General features: G+C 35.6%; 1 protein-coding gene across 8 annotated transcripts in view; it reads right to left on the reverse strand.

Moving 5' to 3' along the window:
- The window catches only part of DOCK9 (dedicator of cytokinesis 9), a 111,298-nt gene that overhangs the window by 52,766 nt on the left and 32,897 nt on the right, over positions 1–25,635 (reverse strand). For all 8 annotated transcript variants that reach the window (XM_021530274.3, XM_021530276.3, XM_021530273.3 and 5 more), the window contains exons 2-9: positions 22,045–22,161; positions 13,718–13,807; positions 11,916–11,998; positions 10,834–10,903; positions 6,799–6,894; positions 6,042–6,176; positions 2,346–2,520; positions 1,001–1,068 (exon numbers count right to left, since the gene is read on the reverse strand). In XM_021530274.3, coding sequence (XP_021385949.1) covers positions 1,001–1,068; positions 2,346–2,520; positions 6,042–6,176; positions 6,799–6,894; positions 10,834–10,903; positions 11,916–11,998; positions 13,718–13,807; positions 22,045–22,161 — 834 coding nt within the window. The remainder of the gene's footprint in view (positions 1–1,000; positions 1,069–2,345; positions 2,521–6,041; positions 6,177–6,798; positions 6,895–10,833; positions 10,904–11,915; positions 11,999–13,717; positions 13,808–22,044; positions 22,162–25,635) is intronic.

Consider the following 25,635-nt stretch of genomic DNA (forward strand, 5'->3'; position numbering starts at 1 on the left):
ACATGTGCTAAATTGATTACAAAGCACGTACATAAAGAATTAAGTCAGCCAAACAATTTGGGTGCTAAAAGCTTGCTAATGTATTCTGACTGGATCCTTTGATATGTTAGGTACTGTAGTAAATAGAATTTGGTTTGCTTATTCTCAGTTCATAAGCTGCACTACCTTCAGGAGGAGCTACTAGGTCAGACAGATCTTCAGAAAAAAAAAGGGAAAGCATTCCACAGAATGGTCAAGCAGAAAAGTTTCAATACTCCAGGCTGTACCACACAGAAGAAAGACTAAGAAAGTCACAGGAAGGAATTTGGATTCTGCAGCTTCAATAAAAAAGGTCACCAGTTTCAATTCTTGAGTGATTTAAGAAAAATTTCTCCTTTACAAAATTCACAAAACCAATTGCAACACACAACTCACTGATTTAACTGAAAGTCTGCAAATGGGCTGAGGAAGAGTTACTGTTATTTTCTATTTTGTTCCATTTTATTTCGTGCTTGTTTATATCACACTTCTCAAGGAAAAAACTGAAAAGCAAGAACCATGGCAACACAGGAAGCATCCATGGACCTGTCAGTTCAGTATAAACACAAACATCTTAAAATACATTTACTTGATCACTGCTACTAAGCTGCTCCAGATTTTTAAGTCTAAAAATAAAATTTGAATTTAGTATAACTAGATTTCTATAGAAACACTTTAACACTTACCTGAATGCAATAAACCAACATGAAATATAATGAATTAATAAAATAATAAGAAATGCTGTATTTAAACAGCATATTAAGATTTATATAGGAAACTTCAAGACAGTATCTTGTTTCTGTCCAAAAGCAGAAAATAATAAAGCTCAATAACCACACCTCATAAAACAGCTTCTAAGCTTCCCAAGTACCACAAACTGACTGGAAGCTACCAGCCAATGCCTTATCTTTACTGAACATTCATGTGGCTAACTTATGTTTAATACTTTATATCTCAAGTTGACATTTACAATATATATTACCTTGGCAATTTCAGGATAGTAGTTATCAAAACTACTTGATGAGCTTTCCAGTTTGCTTTGTTCATCATCTGAAATTATAAAACTCATTTTAAAATAAATATAAAAATTCCAATGTGCTCACAAAACTCCATAGCAAAAGAATTTCTTCTTCTTTAATCTCCTACCCCTTCAAAAATGACAACTATTAACATAAATAGGTGTGAACAGCCACATCATTTTGATGCAGGGATTTCTCAAAAAATGCAACTAGTTACAAAATCATTAAAATAGCAGTTACTTCTAATCTTAAAATAACACATCTTTAAATTTAATATCTGCATGAGGCAAGCAGATACTCAGTGCACAAACTTACATTACTCTTTCCACAATGAATTGTAACTTGACTTCAAAACAAGTTCCCTCTGTTCCTTAGGTTTCCAGCTCTACTCACCAACAGTTACTGGATTTACAAAGCAGCCATTCAATTAGCTATAAACATCTTGCAGTGCTAAGGTCAGCTAAGGACCACAGACTAAAATGTCTTTCCCAGAGCTAGATCTTCTCCTCTTCAGATTTGCTTTTGCTGCAAACATCACACTAAAGTCTGACAGTCTTTGAAGACTGTGATATCTCATTTTAAACTCTAATGATCCCTTTTGGTACTTCAAACTATTTATAAAAAAAACAACCTCCTATAATATCCTCCAGGTTCTTTTGGCTATGCACACAGTTTGTTTCACACCAGTTTCTCTCTCCATCCACCCTCAAGAGGAAAAGTGAATGAGAGGACATCTAGACTATCCTTTTGTCACTGAAATACTGGTGACGTACACTGCATTCCTTACAGATACCTGCCTTACCTGTTCTTAAAGAGCTCCAACAGAAAGGATTCTACACCCCAGCAGTGTATTTAAATACTTGCAGGAAATATTTGTGGTCAAGGGAATTATATTTAAATTTAAGCCACACACTGTAACCACCACTTCTACCTACAGTGACCACAGAACAGATTATTTCATTTTCAGCAGCATTTTGCATATTTCAAAACAAGTCCATCCTAAGTTTCTTTTCTTCCTTAAACTGCCTCAGCCATGATTCTACATCGCAGGTTCTACTTTTCTAGGCTTAATCAGTCTCACAGTTATCTTGTGGACTTGATTCAATTGGAATCAATACAGAACAGTACTGTTTTAATGTCCAAAAGGTTAAAATGCTCATCAGTTGAAGTGGACAGTAAAAAGGCCTGTAATTTTTATGACCAAAGAAAACAAAGAAAAAAAATTAGCCACATTAAAGTCCTTCTTTCCAAAATGCATGTAAGAAGACATGGTCACATAACATTAGCCTTGCTGGAAGCCCTGCTTACCTTCATGGGACTCGCCATTTCTTTTTTCTTGCATTGCAGCCTCAAAGTTAAGCTGAAGGATTTTATTCAGAGTGTTTATCCACTCTTCCATTTCAAGTTCACTGTCTGCAGCTAAAAGGAAACTACTCTTGTCTTGCATCTTGAGCTCAAATGCGAAACGTCTGACTTTATTGTTCTATAAGAAAATAAAAGACCCATGTAGCACTTCACATACTGTCTAACCACTATCATAGGAAGTTACACATATTTCAGATATTCTATACAAAAATACAGTTTGATATTTTGAAAAAATGTTTCATAATAAACTTTTTGCTCTCTGACATTTGACCTTTTGAAGTTGTTCGTAGCACTGCAACAAGTGCAAGTAGGAAAGACAACAGCCTATTTTCCAGTTTCCAGTCATCATTCTGCTTGCAATCATTTTATAAAAGATCCAATGTTCAAATATCAATTCTTTATGTACTCAGACCACCTAGAAATGAAACTAACTAAGGTCTACTGAAAAAAAAGTAAATAAAAAGCACAAAACACTATCGTATTTGAGTGAAAACTGTTTGCAGTCTGGGATTTTATACTAGAGGTAAAATTATAACCAACAACAACCCCAAATGCCCTGATATTGTTAGTCATACAGATATACATAAAGTTGTGAATCAGTTCCTCCTTTTTTCCTCAACCATTTCTGTCATCCTTCTCTGCACAATTTAAACCAGGGTTTCAAATGCTACTTAGCCTGACTCATGTTTCTGGGAATGAATTCAGAAATCTTAAATGCAAATTCTATATTATCATCAATTCAGTTTTACAAATTGATAATGTATTAGATAAACAGTAAGTCAGACTTAAGGGTTGGAGGATTTTTTGTTTAAGTTAAATTAAATGCCAAATTACATGTTAGTTTCACTGTATCTCAGATTCTTCAATTAACAGACTAACTACTTGTTGACAAAACAGACAGGTTTCTACCAAAGTTGAGTTTTTGCCAAGCATACAAAAGTGCAGACTTCAGACAGGCCTAAGGCAATCCTGTTGAAATCAGTGTTGAAATAAATGAAAAATCCTAAGAAAAGTAACCTCTGTGTTTCACATTATAAAACCTTGACACAGGCAGTAGATGTCACAGATCTCAGATTTCACAAAACACTGAATTAGAGCAACAATACCTACACATGTGGCTGGATATGTGAATAGATACACAGCATATATTATGTGCTCCACATCTCTGATCAGAAAAGCCTCTATATAATTTAGTATTAAAACAAAAGCCCCAACAAAACAAAACCAAATCCAAAAACACCAAACAGAATTCCTGGAATTCCAGTCTCTTTATTTAAGTTTGGGGAAGAAAAAAAATGCACCCAAACCAAAAAAACCCAACCAAATAAAACCCCTCTATTGTACAAATTCAGCACTCGATGCAATTTCTGATGAAAAAACATATTCTGGTCTATCTTCATGTCTATAATGAAGTCAGTGTTTCTCTTTCAGGCATCTACTGTCTTTGAAAAAATAAGTAAGCAAATGCACTGAATGCACTCAGACCAGGACAGTGTTATTGCAATGCAATAGCAACTAATCTCCCCTCACTAAAAAGACTGACTCTGAAACAAGGAGTTTCATTCTTACAAGAATGAAACAAAATCTTGTAACTACCTAAGAAGAACCTTTTCTAGTAATTCCATGTCAGACTACTTCAAAGTAATATGGCTGGGGTCCTTACAATTTTTTTTCCTTTACTTTCCTCTTCTGTTAAATGGAAGTACAATTTCTACTGTGTAGATACCTCTTTTTCCCATATGAATTTTTAAATGCTAATTCAACACCAACAGTAAGGAATCAGTAAGATCAGCCAGAAAGGACAGAGGACATAAGATAATAAAACTACATGCCTGGAATATGGGCATTATGTACAATATTTTATAGCTTAAATCAGCTTGCCCCCACCAAAAATTCAAGTAAAGAAGAGTTATTTCCAAACCCCTTTATTGTATTCAGTCATTCAGTCATTGCCACTAAATGACTACTTGGCTTCTTGGAAGTGAGCATTAACTGGTTTTGATTTTACACATGATGCTAGTTCATAACTAGTCTCAAATTTTTACATGCAGTTTTGAAGACCAGGTACCACGCTGACCACTGAGGGTACTGTACAATATAGTACAGCATTAGAGACATAGCCAACTATAAATTTTAAAGTATCCAAAGTACAGTTTTACTTAGAGATGACTTTATCAGACCTACTTCCAGAAGAACAAAAGAAACTGTAATACATTGGTTTTTTTTAAAAAGCAAGCTTCTGGCAGAGTCTGAGGAAACTTGAGGTTAATTGGACTGAAATGCTGGAACAGAAAGTATGGAACAGTATGAAAGTATGTATGAGGAAAAGAGATTTTTAGGTTTTAAATCCCAAAATGATAGAATGGTTAGAGGTTAGAAGGGGCCTCTGGTCGTCATTTCATCCAACACTCCCTCCTCAAGCACAGCCAATTAGAGCCATTTAGCACAGGATCATGAACATCTCCAAGGCTGGAGACTCCACAACCTCCCTGGGCAACCTGTGCCAGTGCTCAGCCACTCTCACAGTGAAAAAGTGTCCCCTGATATTCCTTCTGTGTTTCAGGTTGTGCCTGTTGCCTCCAGCCCTGTCCCTGGGCATCCCTGAACAGAGCCTTGCTCTGTCCTCTTTGCACCCTCCATCAATATTTGCATATATTGATGAGACTACAGCCGTGTTTAGGAACCATCTTTATGTTTGTTGGCTTGTTTTAAAAACACAAATTAAGTTCATTTCAGTGGAGATGTCCAGAATTGTATCTCTAAGGCAAAATAATTCCTGTAAAATTATATATAGAACTTGCTATATGATAAAATTTATTACAGTTGTAAGATTTTCATAGAAGTTACCTATTCAATGTGTATCCAAAAAAAAAAAAAATACTACAATATTTGGGGGGAAAAATTCCTCTATAAAGGTGTTTTATCTGTTTGTGTAAATCTTCAAACAACTTAATGCTACAAAAATACTATTTAAGCAATACATTTTTATTAAACTTTGCCTATTTCTGTACAAGTTAAAAAAAGCGTAAGACCCTTGGGGTTTTTCCAGGTGCCTAACAGAACAGTTACATGCTGTACTATAAATACATAGCAGAATCACAAAAAAAAAGAAAAACAATCTTTTCTTTGGCACTTGCTACTGACAAACATTTTACTAAAGCCCTTAACTTTTCAAAATAAAGAAAAGCACAAAAAAGTAACATTATAAAGGTCAAATGAAAGCATCTGGAAGGGTGTTTGAATTCAATACAACTCCTGCAACAAAAATCCCACACAAGAAGCTATGAAAAACATTTTACAGCTCATGCAAGCACAAAATCTAACTGAAATAAACTTCAATTTTATGCTGTCATTACTTTGCCAAGTTTGGGGTTCTTTGTGCATTTGCCTTAGAATTTGGTTTGTTAAATACTTGACATCTACAGTAATTTACGTCCTTTTCAGAAAGATTTCAAAAATTCAGTCTCCTGCCCTTTGAAATCTTGTTCACTGCTTTGGCAAGATGCAGCCCGATTATTTGTTTCTCTGCAGAATAGGTATTTATCTACATTCAACAACATTAATCTATATTTTAAATAAAATTTCACTTGCTAATAAATACAGAATTAATTAGCAAACAGGCAGAATAACTATAATTACCTGAACTACACCCATGCATGAATCTAGAAATATTGATCCTTTAGGTTCTTTAGATATTTTTTCATCTTTGTAGAAATTGAGATTATAGGATCCATCACCAAGCTGGATTAAGTGGAAAAATCTTCTTTTAAATGACTAGTGAAAAGAAAGGAGGAAAGAAGAAGTAGTAGCATTAATTAGTTTCATACTATATTAATTAGCTATTAATTAGCTTCATGTTATATACTCATAAGTGCTATTTACATAGTAGGTAACAGAAAAAAAGCTTTTATTTATAGATAACATAATCGGTATCTGCAAAAAACCAGAAACCATTCATTTTAAAAAATTAACTTATGCTATCTGCAGCATGATTGTACTATATCATTTGACAGTATTTTTGACAGACTGAAAGGTATTTAAAACTGACTATAATATACGTAAGGGGCACATTAAAATATTATAGTTTTATATAAAATACAAACATATAACTCCCCCTCCATCAATATTACACAGTCCCTTTTCCACTAAAATCACACAAGGATACAGTTAGGAAAATTTAATTCCTCCCACATACTAGATTTTTCATGGCTTGTTTTTTCTGGTTTGCATAAAATAAAAGAAAGGTTTCAGATATATGAAGTACATACAAGCTCCCCTTTTTTCATACAATTTTTTTAGAACTAAACCACATACCACAAATTGACCTCTCCAAGGCACAGGGATATTCAGTATCAGTGTTCAGGTTTTTGTTATATGTAAGATATTCAAAACTTACTCTCATTGTCACACTGATTGCACTGTTCATGTTGCCTTTGTAAAGCCATCCTTGTTTTGTTATTCCACCCTTCTGAGACCCAAGAGATGCTGCGTCCTGGAAAGGAAGAAAGGAATACAGAGAAAGGAAGAAAGAAAAAAAAGAAGAAAAAAGAAAAGGTAAAAGTTGCATCACAGTCCATGTAGTATTTATCAATAATTTCAGAAGTCATTTTAGAAGTCAGAAAATCTATGGACATAACATAATGGTAATAATGTACCATGAGTCCCTGCTGAAATTCTATAGCTTTTCCATTATTTAAAGACCTGGGATGAGATTGACCTCATCTAACTTTTGCTATGCAATCTGGCCACTTCTACAGGCTTTATCTACAGCCAACAGGATGATCCAGCCTATATATCTCTACATGTTAGTCAAGACAAATCCCAATGAAACACAGGGGAATGTGCAAACAGTCAAAACTTAAAACATTTGCTTACATTTACCTTGTAACCTTTTCCACAGAGTCTAAGAATTTTCACCAATTTCTATTGCCAAAAAGAACAATGCAAACACATGCTTATGCAAAACTTCAATCAAGAATTCTCAAACCATTTTGTTTTGCATACAGTACTTCAAAGACATTGCTTTCTTAAGAATTTACAGAGAGGTAATTCTTGAATTGGGTCTGCCCTTTTACAGATCAGAATCAAAGCTTTGCAGAGAGAACAAGACTGAACTTGGCAGCGATGGCAAGTTCACAAACAGCAAATCCAATGCAAGCATCACACATCACACCCACTGCCTGTACCCCACATCCATCTGCCAGGGGAGGGAACTGAATGACTGCATCAAAAATCTTAGCATGTTAACAATTACCAAAAAGCAGCATTCTGCTATCAAAACAGATAAAAAAGACAGATTTATAACTGTCACAGAATAAATATTAAATCACTAGTTCCAAGTAATCTTTTAGAGTACTACGAAGCTGATGTTACCATGGTTTCCAGTTGATGTAGCCCATTTTGAAACAAAACTATTAATGAATTAGACATGTTGTAGAATTTTCATCCACCTAGAGGAGAAATACTCCTCGTAATTTTTTTTACTGAAATATTCAGAACAAGCTGAGCATCCAGCTACAAACAAAATCACAAAACATCCTTGAGTACCTCAAGTACTTTTTTAAATTCCTTCTCTCTGCTGTTAAGAAAACATGCAAAAAAACCTGATTATATACGGGGGAGAGAGCCACTAGTTCAACAACTGAACATTAAACCAAATCTTGGAATAACATGAATTTGTTTCTGGAACTGAATCAAGGAACATTCTGTAAAATGTTACTAGATAATTTATTTACAGATTATTTAGTCTGTCTAGCTTGCATACTCATAAGCATATGCACATGTGAACTTCAAAAAACTGTGAACAGAAGGCAAAAGATGCATCAATCTGACCTTTTAAAATTTGTAGTCAGCTTGGTACTATTGAAGTTAGGCCCAGTAAGGATGACATGATCATCAACTACCAGAGCATCTGATATAATGGCCCAAAGGCATAGACCAGAAATACTCAGTACATTTTCATGTGCCCCAAAGAGTCTCACTGTCCAAGCAATACAGTTACCATTTTTCCATATTTTCAAGTCACTGTTGTTCTATTACCAAGATAATGATTTTTCTTGTACAAGAATAAAGATACAGATACAACTTAAAATACTGGGTTTCCAAATATGACTCTATGACTCTTCACCTCCCCTACTGTGAGTTATCCCCAAGGAATGGGTGGGTTTAAATCACCTTTACAAGTGTAAGGTCATGAGTAGATGATGAGTTATTGCCAAAGCAACAACCAATGCTTTTCTGTAATTGCACAAACCATGCATTGGATCACCTCATACCACTAAAATTCCTTAATTATCTCAGTTAACAAAAATTAAGATTCAGCTCTATTAACACTCCAGTTCCCGTTCTCTGAGGTGCACAATTTCCCAACTCTGTTGAGCTGCATGCTGTTTTCTAGCAATAAAACTGAGCATCATGTGGGTCTCTAGTTACACCATTTCTTCTGTCAGGCAGAATTCCTGCCTACAGAGCCAAAAAGCTACTGAATCTTTCCAGCTGACCATCTGTTAATACAAAGGAATCCAGGATCCACTTGTTAACACACGACTCTCACACTGAAAACATACTTCCTGTTTCCAACTGGTAAGGTAATTTCCTCACTTTTATCATTACTGCTGCACACTGTGCTGCACTTTTTAAAGTGATCTTTCCCACAAACTTGGCTCCAAAGTCTGTTTCAACAAAAACAATCCCATATCTTGATCCCATACCAGATTGAAAAATTCCATTTGCAAACATCAACCCGATGGCCTGAATTAGTTTTGGATAGGTAATTTTCTCCTTTTTAATGATGCAGGATTAAACTAATGTTTATCTGTTTTTTCTCCAATTTTTAATCACTTCTAGCTTTTTGTTTTCTATCATACTCTTAATAAATCAGCTTTCTTCAAACACAAACAAAAGCAAAGCAAAATGACCAAACAACTTTCAATCTAAGGGTTGCATCTGTGCTTTTTGGCACAGAAAGATATTAATGTCTGAAAGAAACACCTCTGGCATTAAGTCTTCCCTTGATGAAAGAATTTATGATCCCCCCACTCTATTGTCCCACTAACTTCCCTTTTCCTCCTAGCATGTCTTTTTCTTGTGTTTATTTTCCAAGTTCCTCAAAGAGCAGCAGGCCTCTCCTCCAGTGATCGTACCTCTGAAAGCAATACTCTGTTCCTGCTTATTCTTACAGGACACAGGCAGTCCTCTCTACCTACATTTCCTAATAAAACACATACTACCTGCTAATAGCCAAATTATAGTTTTCCAGTATTTAACTAACTCTATCCATAATGTATTTCCTGGTAAGAACTATAGTCAATTATACATCCATTTAATTTCTTAGTGTTCAACTCACTGTTTTCTAATACACTTCTGTTGTCAGAAATATTATCACAGTAAATAATGCAAAGTCTTTTAAATGTTAGTAGAATAGTAATCATAATTATTCGCATCCTACAAATAGGAAGTTTTGGACATAGATGCATAAAGTTATTTGCCCAAATATCACAGTGCAGATTAATAGCAGTGCTGGATAAACGTCAGCCTGGGACTCTCTGCTTGGGACTCTATCTACTCAGCTGAATTCTGCAAACAACTTCTTCACATTTAATCCTTTCATTTCATATGCAGCAGTTCTGAGTACCAGGAATTTAGAAGCAAAGTAACTGCCAAGAGTAAAAACCACAACAAAGAAAAATTATTTTATTTTAATTCTTGTTTGAGACATAAGAGTTCAAGTAACTGTAAGAAAAGGTAACAGTGGCATATAAAAACGTGTTTTGAAATAGGGTGTGGTAAAAAATAAATAAATCACAAAAATAACAGAGGCGGTTGCCAAAAAAAAAAGTCTTTGGCATTTGAAATATACTTGAAAATTGCTTGATGCTATACATCTCTCCTTTCCCTAAGTCAAGGACACAAGAGAAAATATCTAGGAATTTTAGTAAATTTTTAAATTGGCTGTTTCCATGACAGCTCTTCAAATACTCAAATTTGTGATGAATTGATTTTAGCTCCCTCTGTATGCTATACTGTCATGCATGCTGAAGTGTGTGTGTTGTTGCTGTGCTGGAACAGATTCACCTATGATTTTACTCAATTCCATGATTAAACTGCAGGAAACACTTCTCTCTGGAAACCTGCCTACATAGACACAGTATAAAACAGATTTTATGACAGCTGAAGGATTGTATGTCACCAAGTTCTAAAACTTCAATTTTATTATCTGTCAAAACTTTTCTAGCTCACCTGACAGATCTCCAGAGAACAAGGTTATTTGAAGGGAGACAGATAAAATAACTGATTTGCTTCCCAATAAGGAGGCTCAAGCTAATCTCTGTTTTCACGTACTGACATCAACATTTAACCAAACTCACAACTTCTACACACCCAACATTCTTTAATGAAAACAAGAGAAAGTAAGGAATTGCTATTATCTCACCTCATCTTTATCTGCTTCTTCATCCACTTCATATAAATGAACAGGAAGTTTGTCTGGCTTTGTCCCTTTACTACAAAAGAAAAAGCTTCTGAAGTACTAGGAATTTTCAGATTATTACATATTTTATTGATGCAAAAATTAAAATGTACTTGTCTTACTAAAGACGAAAAAACACAAGAATAACTATGTAAAAGCATGTATTGTTCATTAATTCTATTTCTTAGAAAGCCATTTTCCTCATTTGTATATCTGGCAGCCATGTCCCTTTTGTTCTGTTTGTCACTGTGCTAATGTGTAACTGAAGAGAACCAATGCCTCTCATTCACTGCACTCCTAATATCTTATCATAAGATTCATACCTGCAACCACTGGATCCTTGTAGGATGATGCATTTTTTTAAAGTCCTATTGTGGTTTCTGTACAGAGCAAGTGAAAACCAGATCCTGACTTGTACAAAACCTGTGAGTAGATTAGAACTCTCCAGAGGGCAAGGTAACTATTTCTTAGCTGATAGATGCATGAGAGAGGTTAGGGAAGACATAGATCTTCTAGAGTTCGGGTACTCAGAATATTTAGCTACTCTCAGACATATTGAAAGAAGATTCTAATCTCTATATTCTTTCTACAAAATTTTGAAGAAGTGGAAAAACATTTCTCTAGCAGATGGTTTAGAAAGTTTGTAACAGATGTCAGTTAGGCTTGTACTTTGAATTATCCTTGTGAAAACCTGCTCCAACCATCAGTTAGGTTCTATTCCCCAAGATCTTAAAGGGAGTTCCAAAGGCTGCCTTTGAAGTGATGAAAACAGGGTATTACCATTTTATTACCATCTAAACATTAGCCTGTTTTAGTTATCATACTTAAAGTCACATTGTCAATGATACAATGTCTTGTAAGGCAATGTTATTACAGCACCTTCTCAGAAAATTATTTAACATATTACACATTCAAGCTCATCAATTCCACCCAACAGGCCTTATCACCTCTACTGACTACTAAACATGGGTATAGCATACTTAGTGCAAAGTTCCTTCACAATTTCAATTTATCATACCATTAAACAAACTAAATAACATACTTACTTTGGAAGCTGTCGAAACTCTCCTGAGTAATCTTCGTATCTATAGTTAACAATATGCCAGTCTGAATTGTAGGTTTTGATGCACTGTTTAAATGAAAACCAAGTGTCAATATTAATTGGAAGAGGATTAAAGGAATTCAATAAGACACAGCACAAGAAAATCCCTTAAGATATGTCTGTTTATGAACTATTATGGTTTCATATCAGTATCTGAAAATTCTGTACACTTCCTTTCTTTTGCAATAGTCTAACGCAATGCAGCTTTTTGGAACAAGTTATATGCTTCAATGAAATTTTATAATCTGCTACACATATATTTAATAAAAACAGAAAATTATGAATGCATTCAACATCTGGATTAACCATCTTCAGTCATCCAAAAAGTTAAACCAGCATTTTGCTGCATCTGAAAACATGGCCAAGACTTAGGAAACTCAGCTGAAGATGAAAATAAGACTGAGCTCTTAGACAATGCAGCACAAAAACAGACACCTTATTAAAACAGAATATTCAATTGTGCACATAGTGATACAGAAAGCCAGAAATATCTTTTCCTGAATTTATACTTCCAATGCAATTAAATTAATACTTAAATTTAAACTGGATGCTTGCAGTGGTTGAAAAGCAATTATGTCATTAAGTTCTGATCTAGATCACAGGAAATACCATTTTACTCCACCCGTATTGTTACAACATAAAAGTACTGATTTATCTTGGCTTTGAACAAAGTAACATAAAACTGACAAAATCTGTTGACAGAAACCATTCCATACAAAATTTTATGTTACACAATAGACCTACATATACACAAACACAGCATCCAATAAATTGTAAATATTTTCTTTCTATTTCAAAACACAAGTTTAATACTTGCCAAGCAATTGTTTCAGCATAAACTCATTAAACTCCATTAATTACCTCTAACACTCCTCCCTCCTCTTGTCTAACCTCTTCAAATTTATCTCAGAAATGTTTTGGTTAGGTATTAAGAGTATTTATCAGTGTGGACACATCACTTTGATGTAGATTCAGCTATGTGGAGTTCCTTTAGTTTTATTAGAGTTACAACATACATTTATTTGTTTCAGATGTTAAAATATCAGCCTAAAGCATATCAGTAGAAAACCAGTAGATAATACAAAAGAAAGGGAAAACAATTGAACCTTTAATTCTTTAAATGCTTCAACAAGACAATAAATTAAGAACAACCTCACAAAACCAAAGGAATGCCAACCTAAGCAAATAGTTCTGAGAAACTTTAGGGTTGAGGATGTTTTTTCTACATATAGCATAAAAGTTGAATAGTCATAATGAATTTTGGCCTCCACAAGTGTTACAGTTCTGGATACCTCTGTTCCAGCAATCTGTACAAGATTATTATGAACAAAGTAAGAATGGCTGGTGTGAGACACTTTATCAGAAAAAACAAGTCACAATGATTAATTCCAGATTTATTGTAGATCCAATACTATGTATTGAAATCATCCACGTTCATCTGGAAAAGCCAAAAGCATAATGAAGTGGAGGAGAGCCATCTGCAAAAGCCAATGACGCAAACAAAATTATTAAAAGCTATCCTACAAAACTTCTTTTTCAGACACCAATGAAAAAATACTGGGTTTTAATACTGGATTTCCCTGGTAATTTTGCCTTGAAATAATTGACAAGTAAGTGGCAATAAATATTTATTTCTTCTTCCAGGGCTTATTTCTCTGTTTGTTTTAAATGGTAAATGAAGGAGAAGAAAAACAAGTCAGGTGTAATATTGTCATTACACACAGTCATATGCAACTTCAGTATTACCTCAGTTACAAACAGGCTCTGAGCTTCTTTCTCTGCATTTTCAGGAACTGTTGAACAAATGTATCGACTCTGCCGCTGCAATAATGCTGTCTGATGAACAACAAAAGCAATTAACCAAGCTTGCAATTAAAGGGAAGATAACACATTATGGCCACAGTTACACCACTACAATGAAGGAAAGCTCAGCAGAAAACATCCTATGAATATGATGTTTCAGAATAGCCAATTAGTGAGAATTTGCTTTCATTCAAGCAATGTGTTCCTTCTTTCACAATAAGGGCAAGATTGGAATCAGTGAGAAATAGATGCCATAGGACAATTTTTTCCACTATATTGTCAACATGGGGAAGAAAATACTAGAAAAAAATAATTCCACCATGACAACATAACTCAAACATTTTGAAGACAGACATTAAGGTAGTGTTATTACTACATATAAAAACTATTATTCAAGGAAGGTAAGAAAACCACACTAAAACAAAAGAGTAATTCAACTGCAGATCTCAAGTGATCAAAAATGAGATTAGCACTGTTTAATTGCAGGCTTAGACAGAAGGTGTGGGTCACTTAAGTAGATATACACTTCATCCTACCAAGTCAGAACTTATTCCTATCCTATGCCAGAACTCAGAGAGGCACAGGAAGGTTGCCAGAGAGCAGGAAATATCTCTGTGAACATGAAGTTCTGCTTCTCAGATCTGTGTTGAAGTAAGCCTTAGGATACTTTACATTTGTAAAGAGAAAATGATTAAAACCTAACAAAATCTTCTGGACCACAAATGACAATAACTGCATAGCATTAGAAATTGTATTTGCACTATGTGGAAAGGAATTGCACAGCTTAGGCCATCAAAGGTAAACAAGAGAGTTTACACAGCCAGGGCCTGGCAGGGGGTTGTGGTCCCTCACCTGTTAGTTACAGGACTCCACACATCCAGGAAGGATCAGATAAAAATGTGACAAGAAAAAGCACCACATGTTGTGTTGAAAAATAAAGGGTGCATAAGTACATTACCTTATCCCTGTTAAGAGTCTGATCCATAAGATGATTGATTATCTTGCTCATAACCAAAGCCTCACTCCATTAACTGGGGAGGGCATTTAAGTAAGAACATTCAATTACAGTAAATATTGAAAGGGGGAAAATATCCCATAGTCATGGTTAACTCATTCATCTAGTCTAGAGCACTAAAAGTGACAATAATAACTTCTGGGGTCGGAGAGGTGGGGAGGTATTAAAAACAGATACCAGAAACCCCAAAATACCTCATGGGACCAATAAACCAATAAAACTACAGTTAAAAAAAACCCAAAAAATCAACCTGCAAGAGGATATGCATTTATATGCTAAGAGCTTTCAAAAATGAAGTTGTTTTAATTCTAGAAATATCTTCAAACCATATTAAGTATTCTATTAACTATTCTAAAACTTCTATTAAGAGTAGTAAATTTCCTTAAGACCAGAATTTCTAGATACTATTCCAATGAAATAGTCTGGTATTTGATGATAAATTATTTATATTTTATATAATGTATAAATATTACAAGCAGTATTTACATATATTCTACAAGCATACAGTTATACTGTGCTTTCCTAAATAAATATTATTTTAAGAAAAAACAGAGACTGAGGTGGCATCTTACCAGGCACTTTTAATGGGAAACCCATGAACTCATCAATCAAATTTTAACATTGCAACGTAATTTGGTAAAATTCAATTTGCTGAATGTACTTTTAAAACATCTGGTGCTGTTACCCTGCTACACAACTATCAATACAATACTAAGGGCTTTTTTTCTAGTTGTTCACACATAACAAGATTTTTATCTTAATATTGTATCAATAGTAGTGATAAAACATAAGAATCTGACTTGTCAATTTTGTTCATATTAGTAATTGTCTTAATGCATCTGTCTCCTTCTCAGCACATCCATCAAGTGCAGCAGTGCATCAAAGAGCCAGGAAATGTAATGAGTGAGGTACTGCGATTTAGAGCAAACTCCTAAAAATAATTACTCAAACAGCACCATGATATTTTAAAAGTAAGCATGCACATAAATACACGTTTATATTCCAAAATAAAAATTAGGAAAAGAAGGATTATCTTCTCAAAAATCTCTCTTCACAACTACATTGGCTGAACTGTTTTGTTGAAATGAAACTTTTCAACTCTTTGGGTTTGAGTGATCATTTGATTTATGGCAGCATCAGGAACTACAAAGTGCTTGTCTCATGCTCTCAGAGAAAATTAAAAAAACCCTTCAATTACTCTGCTGTGAAAACTAAGGAAGGCCACTTTTAAAACAAGCCAGGACTCACACGCACTTACTGAGACACACTGTGATCAGACTTTTACTGACAGAACTTTCTGACCGAGTCCCAGGGATTTAGGATATGTTGAGGTCTCAGAATAGAGAACAGCAGCAAGAACTGTTCCACCAAGTCAACCAAGGAGTCCTCACTACCTGAAACCTGATGGAATATGGACAGTGAACCTGTCCACAAGGAGTGGAGACTGCAATGGATGTTCTTTCTGTCCCAAGGCTGTGTTTGCCTGTGAGACTGTTACCACAGAGATTCATGCTCCAGATGCAGAGACAGAAATTGTTCTAAAAGACTCAGTGGAAAAGATGGCAAGCTGTGAGACCCTGCCCTTAAAACAACCATATGTCAGAAGTGACTTAACCTTTGCATGGGAAGTGTCAGATCTTTTGTATGGGAAGTGTCAAAACCTGTATTAGAAAGTAATTTCCAAACTAAATTGATTTAGAATGGTTGGCTAAAGACTTAAGGAAAAAAACCAAAAAGATTTTAAAGGGAAAAAATAAAAGGGAAATTACTTTGAACATTTCAAAATTAGTTATTTGACTGGTTTAATTTGTGTTCTCTAAAATAAGGACATTACTTGGACATTTTTTTGCTTTTCCTCTACTGAAAATGTGCCTTTTCATAGAATGACCTGGATTTAGTCTTACTTCTGCAAAGTTGGCACAGTATCTATTTTCAGAAGTATTTAACTTGCATTAAATAAAAGCTGAGAGCTTTAAGTGAAAGTGTGTTAAATCCAAATGGCTCAAACCCAGAAATAACAAAGGTGAAATGATGTCTAAGCTAAAGCATCAAACTGCCTTCAAAATAACACTGCAATAACTTTGCAAAGACATATTTAACATAGGTAGGAATATACCCTCATTTTATTTCCTACAAGCAAATTTAGCCTGTATTTGCATTATTTGACAGGACAAAGGGGAATAGATTCAAATGGAAAGAAAGCAGTTTAGATGAGATATTACAAAAAAGTTCTTTACTGTGAGGGTGGTGAGGTACTGGAACAGGTTGCCCAGAGAAGCTCCATCCCTGGAGATGTTCCGGGCCAGGTTGGAAAGGCTCTGAGAAAACTGGTCTAGTGGAAGGTGTTCCTGCCCATTCCAGGGGGTCAGAACAAGATGAACTTTAAGGTTGCTTCCAACCCAAACCCTTGTATGGTTCTATGATTTCCTTTAAAATTTGAGGTAGTGCTCAAAAGTTAGGTATTTTTAAGAAAAAAAAAAGGTATTTAGATAAAAGGTGACTTATTGCCAAGTACACATTAGTACTGCTTTGGGTTAAGGTTTCTTTAAATAATTTACCCACTGTACAATTAACATAAACATCACCGATTTTGCAGTCATTGAGCACATGACTTTAACATGACCACCACCACCATAAAGGTGGCCTGTTTTAAACTAGTATTGAGCAAATTACTGAGATTCAGGTGAGAAATTTACAACAAGCCATGAAGAGGCACAAACTCGGATACAAGAGTATCCAATGGATATTGTAATTTACTGCTACAAAGGAGATAGCTCTTTCCACCAAGAAGCTAGAAGAGGGATAGCCTTGAAAAACTGGCAGCATTGTTGTGACTGAGAGAAGCAAGAACATTAGGAGAGATGCTCCAATGGGAGGCAGAAAGTTGGTCCTATCATCATAATTAACAAACACATTGTATAGGCACCATAACAAAAAAGAAGACATGTGGGAACTCAAAATGTCTCTCAGACATTTTTAGAGGTTCCAGGCCTTGGTCAGAAGCATGTTAGACCCTGGCAGACAGCTGGAAACAGCTGTGATTTTGAGTTTGAGCCATGGAATGAATTACCAACTTTGGAGGTGGAACAAGCAGTCACAAAAGGTTAGGTAGTATAGTAAAAGTAGTTACAAAACAGAGGGGAATTTTTTTTAGTATTGTACAGGGGGGTTTTTACTTTGTACATGGGGGTCAGAAGTTCTAAGATGGAGGAAAGTGGGCTGATCCTGTTCTTCCTCCTTCTTCCTTGCTTCCATGTTCTTGGTGATGTTGGCACTCACAGATTGGTTTAGAGTAGAAAAGCACTTGGTAATATAGGTAGTAGGTATTGGGGGAAAACTATAAATATGTAATACATAATATATCTTATAAAAGATAGCAGCAGCCCTGGTCGGGGGAGAGAAGAAGAAGACAGCAGACAGAGAGGATGTCAGGGTGTGTGTGTGCCTCTGCCTGGGCCACTGACCAAGCAGCTGCAGCCCGAGAAGACAATCTTTTAGATAAATAGCAATAAACTGCCTTGAGACCGAACAGCAAGAGGCTGCGGAGCTTTTCTTTGGAAGCACGGGTTGGAGGAGGAATTTCATCACCATATGAGACCCCAGAGCAAGGCTGGGGTTCTCACAAAGACAAAAATGCAGCTAAAAATGAACAGATTAAAAAGCATGAAGAAAATTCAGAGACCCCACTTACTAAGAATGAAAGTAAATTCAGTGATGCCAACAGCAAAACATGTCTCCAAACACAACATGTCTGCCCTTATACACTTGTTGAGAACAAGGTAGGGAGTAACCTGGTAAGTCAATTCAGTGCAGAAAACTCAGAGCTTGAGCTTGTGAAAAGCAGCTGAAACAATCTTCAAGTGGTAAATTTTAAAAGACCAAACATATGGAGATGAAGTTGCTGATTAGGAACTCTTCTAGTAACTACAGAAAAGCAAATCTGGCTATTATTTAGCTATAATAGCATGAAGGAAAAAAAAATTTGAAAGAAAAAATTACAAGCCTACTTTTTTGGATTTGAAGCTCTGCATAAAGCAGAACAGAAATCATGTTCTTATGAAAAGTAAATGAGCTGCTATCAAACATATATAAAAAGAGAAAAAACAGGTTTCATAACCTCAGATAACCACGTTTGGGACAAAGGCAAATGCAGTTAAGTGGAAATCTGGACAGATTCCTGTAACTAGATAGCTGGCTGAAGAACAATCCTTCAAACTGTATGAGTTTTCCAAGACTGGAGCATTTCTGCTCAAATGTTTCTTTGGTAGTGATTTGAGCTTAGAGCTGCTTCTGACAGCATGTTTAGAGAACAGTCATACCTGAAGAGAAAAAGAGTTATTTGTTATTTTCCCTCTCTATGTTGGCTTTTTCCCCCTTTCCCTCACTAGACAATTTTAATCTAGAGGAAGAGAAAAAGAGAGGAAAGATATATGTGATCCAAAAAAAGCCAGATGCCGTGCTTTTTAATTTCTGATGTGGACAAAAATTAATTGATTCTCCTTTCATACCAGATTCTCACACCTAATAAATTAACTTTCCATTATCTAACTAAATAATCTGGAAAAAAATCAAATCAAGCACAAATATTTCTTTCCAATTTCTCCCTAAATAATTTAAATTTTAACATAAATTCAATGGTGGTATCATTAATGGTGCTTCTTTGAAAACATGCAGCTTCTTCTGTAATCTTCCAAAACTTCTAAGTGATATCTAGTACTGCAAGCTAAGTATTTTCTGTGCCATTTTAAGTGCTAGTTTTAGGGCCATGCTGGATAAAATAGCCTTACTCTTAATGTCATTATAAATTAACACTGCTGGGATTCCTTTCCAGGCAAGTGTTTTTACATTGTAATCAATTTAACCTAAGTGTGAGGAAGAACTTTGTAAAGATAAAAACTGAATGCTCCGAAAGGAAATAGCCTGAACAGGTTTCTAGACAATGGTAGGCGTTTCCACTTATAAACAGTCCTAAGTGTGTTTATAGGTAGTCCTAAATGCTCTAGCTCACTATTTTAATTTTTTCTTGACAGGGATGAAGCCGGTATCAAACATTTGAGCCATGGCTTACCCAAGAGCTGCTCATACACTGAGTGGCAGCTACAAGACAGAGGAATAAAAAAACATATGCAAAGCTGAATGGCAAACACTGAGAATATGCCTTAATATTTTTTAAATTCAAATTATACTGGGAACTATATAATGACTAGTGATTTCAAACCTGTAAATATGGCTATAGAAAACTGAACAGAGTTAAAAGGTTTAACTTTCAAATAAAAATAATAAGCACTTAAGAGTTTTCTGTTCTCTGATTTGGGAAAATTTCCTTAATACATTGAATGACAGATTTAAATGCTTTGTGTTGTTGAAAACAAGCTAGATAGATCAAAGTAGTGCAGAAGAGTCATGTGTACAACAAAAATATTTGGAGTTAGTTTGTGCCAGCAAGTCTTTGAAGGAAATAAATGTTTAGTAATACAGTTTGATAGTACAAACCAGTCTTCACGTAAATCACGTATAAAATGAGACTCTGCCAAAACTGGGGAAACCCAGAAAATTTGTTCAGATATTATACTGATGAGGGATATAGAAACAGAAAAACTGACTATATTCCAAAACTGTGACTAATTAAAAGAAATCTTCCAATGTAACACACTCTTTAATGCCTGCCTTGATGAAAATCTGACCACAGAATCCAAAGAAAAGATGACAAAAGCCATTACAATTTATGACAAAATTCAATCATTCCTTTTGAAGGATGAGACTGAGAGCTGTGGACTAGTTTCATTCATACGGGCCTGAGACAAGAACTGCAGGAGGTCACTAGAAACAGCAGTTAAACACTTCAGCCCTACCCCCAGACTGCTCAGACAAAATGCCTGAGGATATTCTTAATGGGTTTGTTTCTTCTCCATTGATAATTCAGAGCTATTCACCGGAATGACCCTGGTAAGTGAACTAGTCAATCCGATAAGAGCACACCTAGCAGAAGTAACCTGGATTCCTCTTGATCTGTGACACTGAAGAGACACACTACAGAAGGGGATTTTGGTGGTGTAGCCTACTAACGTTTTTCAGTCCTGAAGCCAATACCTGGTGTAGGGTATCATCCTGAGAGATTCCATATTTGAACACTTGTCTCAGTACAACATCCTTTTCAAGAAGGCTTACTTCCATCCTATAAACTTCCATGTGTGGCTGTGAACACACAAAGCCCAAACTCCTCTCTAAATAACTGTAGCTTCCCAAAACTCAAATATTTTAGCTGAGTGGGAAGACTACAAGTAGAGTTATTTGTGTCAGAATCAAAGAAAAAGAAGCCCCCAGACTGTATTAAAGCTGCATTCAGGTAAACACTCTAATAGGTCAGAGAAAATTCATTACAAATTCAAGATGCAATTTATAGGACCTTAGATGTCCTTCTGTAGAAATATCAACTCATCATCCTTTTTCCCCACAGTAAACAAACTTAGCTACAACTACTTGGTTGAATAAAATTAATTTACAGACTGATCAGATGTCTGCATACTTTTCAAACAGACATTTTGATTGCAGGTATGGGCATGTGGATAAGAGACTTTCCTCACTATTTACTCCAACTCCAGTCTCTAAGATGCTTGGTAGTTATCCCAGCTAGATCTACAAGATTTTTTAAATGGTGTAGTGAAATAAACTATTTATTTAGATAAACATCATCATTTTAAAAAATATAATGAGATTATCACAAAGGTTGGTTAAGTCTGGCTTAATCAAGTCAGAAGCTCTGTTATGCAAAGGGTATTTTTCTAGAATACAGTTTTGACTGGGACAATGCAGCTAAGAGTAGCAGACTGCATTTGAACAGATTCATGTCCTTCACTATTAAGAATGGGGGAAAAAAAACAGTTTAAGAATTAAAGAAAGATGCTTTTTTAAAACAGTCATCACAAAATTTCCTACATTGGAAAGGGAGGGGGAATAACCTACAAGTGACTGATCATCTACTTCAAAAGGCAGTAAAATTGTTGAGTTGCAGAAGAGCTCTTATGGTCAGATGAGGAAATCATGCTATTTCTTCTGTACTCAAAAGAATAAATAAAGTAACGTGACCCACAGGAAAGATTTTGTGAAGATTTTTGGAGCTAAAGAGAGTTAAGAAACAAAGAAATAGGAAGTTGTCACCTCATGGCTTCTACTACTAAAAACCTGTGGTACAAAAAGAAACCAACCCCAAACAAACAAAAAAACCCCACAATGAAAACAGAGTGGATTAAATTACCTGGAAGTCATCATAAGGAAACAGTAGCATCTCACGTAGTGGATCATTCAAAATCTGTGTTTTTCTCTGAACAATGACATTTTCATAGTCTATTGGTTCTATAAGTTTTGGTTTTGCCTAGAGGAAAAAAGAAAAAATCAAAATAAATTCAGGTATATTGAGGGTAAATTACAATTGTTGATTTATTCTAAAAGTTACTCTTTAAAAGATTGGCAGGATTACATTGCATCTACATCAAAAACATGCAGTATTCAAAATGCAGACTTTGTCATATTACACCATATGGGGAAGTGCAAGTGACAATTAAAGACAAGCATGCTGATTGCCTCAGAACTATTTCACAAAATCCAGTAAACCAGAGCTTATTAGCATAATCATATATGTATTCTCACTGCAAAAAAAAAAAAGATAAAAAAATTACTAGTCTCTTATGTTGATGGCGACCTTTGCTTGATACAGCCCAGAAAGCTCTGATCTGGGTTTAACAGGAATGAAAACAACTTTAGCTCAAAGACTGAGCTGTATTTTAACTCAGCAGTAACCTGCAGCAGGGACAGGTTAATTGACATTCTTCCTTCTTTCTATTTTTTCTTTTCAGAATTCCCATAGGCCATCTACTTCCCTCTTAATTGCACAAGCAGCTTTCCTCAGTAACTGTGCATTGATTCCACATTAAAGCCCCTTTCCGCAGATAAGGTATTACAGCTGCCCCTGCACAATCAGAGAAAAACCTTCACCCTGCCAAGCACTCTGTTAAGTGGTCAGATGGCAAAGCAGGTTTAGACAGAGCTCAGAAGAAGGCAGCTCTGCCTTGGAGTGTGCAAACTAATGCAAAGATGGGGTTACAATCTAGCTTGAACTTTCTACAACTAAAATTCAGCATCACAGTAACAGACATAAAATTACTTTTTTTTTTTTACAAGAAACACTTGCAGGAGACTTTACAAATTATACTTTCTCAAGATCAGGGGTACTAATTTACAGGTAAGGTATATTAAAGATAATTGTAGCAGCAAGACTGGCTTCTGTCATCATTATAGGTAAAATGACAAGACAAGCTTTATATATTGTTTTGTATAACTCATGACAATAACCTTCCAAATTCTAATTGTCCGGCACAGAACAAATATCTCTATCAGTAACTGCTGCTCATCACTAGTATATTAATAATATTCCTGAGAAACCCTACAGGTGCTTTCTTCATCCAAAAGTAAATAAAATAAATTTGTTTGTCAAGGAATTAGGAAAGCTTTGGTTAGAGAAAGTTACCAAAGTTTTCAGGCTCAGTTCACAAGCTATTTTAGATTCCCTCATGTGTACCACACAGTAGTTTTATTGGCAAGAAAAATGTCGGAACATAATAATGCATAACAGCTTAAGAGGCAAAAAAAGCAAAGTCTGGAAAAATCTACCAAAAATTATGAACAAAATGCAGCTTTGTTAAGAAAAATAGCTAGCATTTACAACCACACAGGAAGGATTTACCAGAAGTTCATTAGCTATGTAAGAACATATTCAGCATAGGGCAATATTTCCAAGAGCCATGATTATTATGTTGTGTTTGACATCTTTCTGCTCAGATGAGATAGAGAAGGGATGTTCAGTTCAGTCCATATTGCACTCTGACACATTTGGAAAGCTTATCACCTGTACCCCAACTACTGCCTCATCTTCTCCTGTCATTCATGAACATGAGTTATCACAAAGCCAAGAACTACTGTCAGTGTCCGTCAGAAAAGGCTTAAGTTCATGTTCATGCACCTATCTGTAGCTGAAATGGTTGGACAATTTCGCTCAGAAAAGCAGAAGGCAAACACAATCTAAAAAAAGATTACATTTTCTCTAATATACTAATTTACACAAAACATTTTGGTTGCAAGTTTGCATTTGAGCATTGAGTGCTGCAGTGAATCCCATGCTAATGAAATTATGTGCTCCACACTTCCTTAACACCTTGTCCACCAACTATTTGAAACATTTCCTACATTCTGACACTGCAAAATTACCCCTTCACAAAATTTCAGAATGAGCAACCTCACTCCAATGGATTGTCATAACCAGTTCTAATTCCAAGTAAACTACAGTAACTTCACCTCTTCCAACTCTTCACTAAGGCAGTAATTGTCCATTACAAAATTTCTTCCTTAAGCACAGAGATAACAGAATACAAAGAACATTTCAAACTTTACTTGTCTATAAATGAAGTACAAGGCAACACATCAGCCAGAAAACAAAACACCCTTTGCTCACCTTTCTCTCACTTTCAGTATAACAGGTCTCTCTCTACCTATCCAGGCAAGCACGAGGCCCACCTGCCAACCCCTGAGCTTGAGCTCTTATGCAATACACTCTTTCTTAAGTAAAAGAAAGGTTTAGAGACTACTAGAGTAACGTGGCCCAGTCACTCCTTTTGGTCAAGTTTGCCTTTCCCATGTGACCACTCCTTCTCAAGCGTTTGTCATGAGAAATCATACACAACATGCTGTGGTGACAGGTTGGTTTGAGAACGGTGCAGGATGACTGACCTTTAGGAGAAACCAAAATAAATACTGCAAATTAAGCTATCCCTAAAAAATGAACATCAGAGAAGGACCATTTGATTTGTCTATACAGCCTCTGCAATTAGCTGAAAAGGTCTGGCTTCACAGTTGGCTTAAAGCAATTAAAAGCAGGGCTGACACCAGAAGGATCCTTCCCCTCTCTCGTGGCATGTTTCTGAGACTTCTCACACTAAGATCAGCAATTGAGCCAGAGCTTTTGGGACAGATTAGGAGGTGATCTAGCTTGAGAGAATTCCTTCCAACCAGGGCCTTCCAGTCAGATTGTGTCTGAAATGCTGATCAGATGGCTGTGTGACCACTTGTGGCAATTTGGGGAGCTTTTCAAAAGAAAGAATAAACATATGTTTGGTCAATATCGTCAGAAAGCTCCCAAAGCAGGACAGCTACTACCTGAACTAGCAAGTGGATAGATCACAGCCCCAGTTCCACAGCCTGGTAGCAAGGGAAAGCTGTCACCTCCAATGGGTAATGGATTTTTACATGATCAGCACTCTCATCCACTTCTCCCTGGTGAGCTATGTCCATCCTCTTGTTAATTCTCTTGGGAAGGTGACAGGTGAAGACTGGAAGAAAGCTAGTTCTGGCTTCTCTCATTTCACCCGCAAAGCCAGAGGAAAAGGATTACTCTTAAAGCAAATGCAACTAAAATTATTTTGTGGGCATGCAAACACACACACATACACAAACACACTTGTCTAGCACAGCTAATTTAAAACCCAAAAATGCAGCTTTAAAAATCATCCAATTAATTGCAAATGCCTCTCTTTGCCCTGTAGTCACAAAACTGGCTTACCACAACTATAAAATATATGGAAAGGAATTTTAAAAGAATATAAGCTTTGTTTACATTTTGTTTGCATGCTGTAAACACAAGATTAAAAAGAAAAATCCTCCATCATGAGAAGCTTTTAAAGAATCTAAAGTTCACTGGAGCTGAGGTCTTAAATACAGATGTTTCCTATTTAATCAGTGAGGTACTTGATTTGCAGAAATATCATTTATGTAAAAATTAATGAAGAATTAGCTTCCT

The sequence above is a fragment of the Lonchura striata genome, chromosome 2, assembly GCF_046129695.1.
Source record: "Lonchura striata isolate bLonStr1 chromosome 2, bLonStr1.mat, whole genome shotgun sequence".
Classification (NCBI taxonomy): Eukaryota; Metazoa; Chordata; class Aves; order Passeriformes; family Estrildidae; genus Lonchura; species Lonchura striata.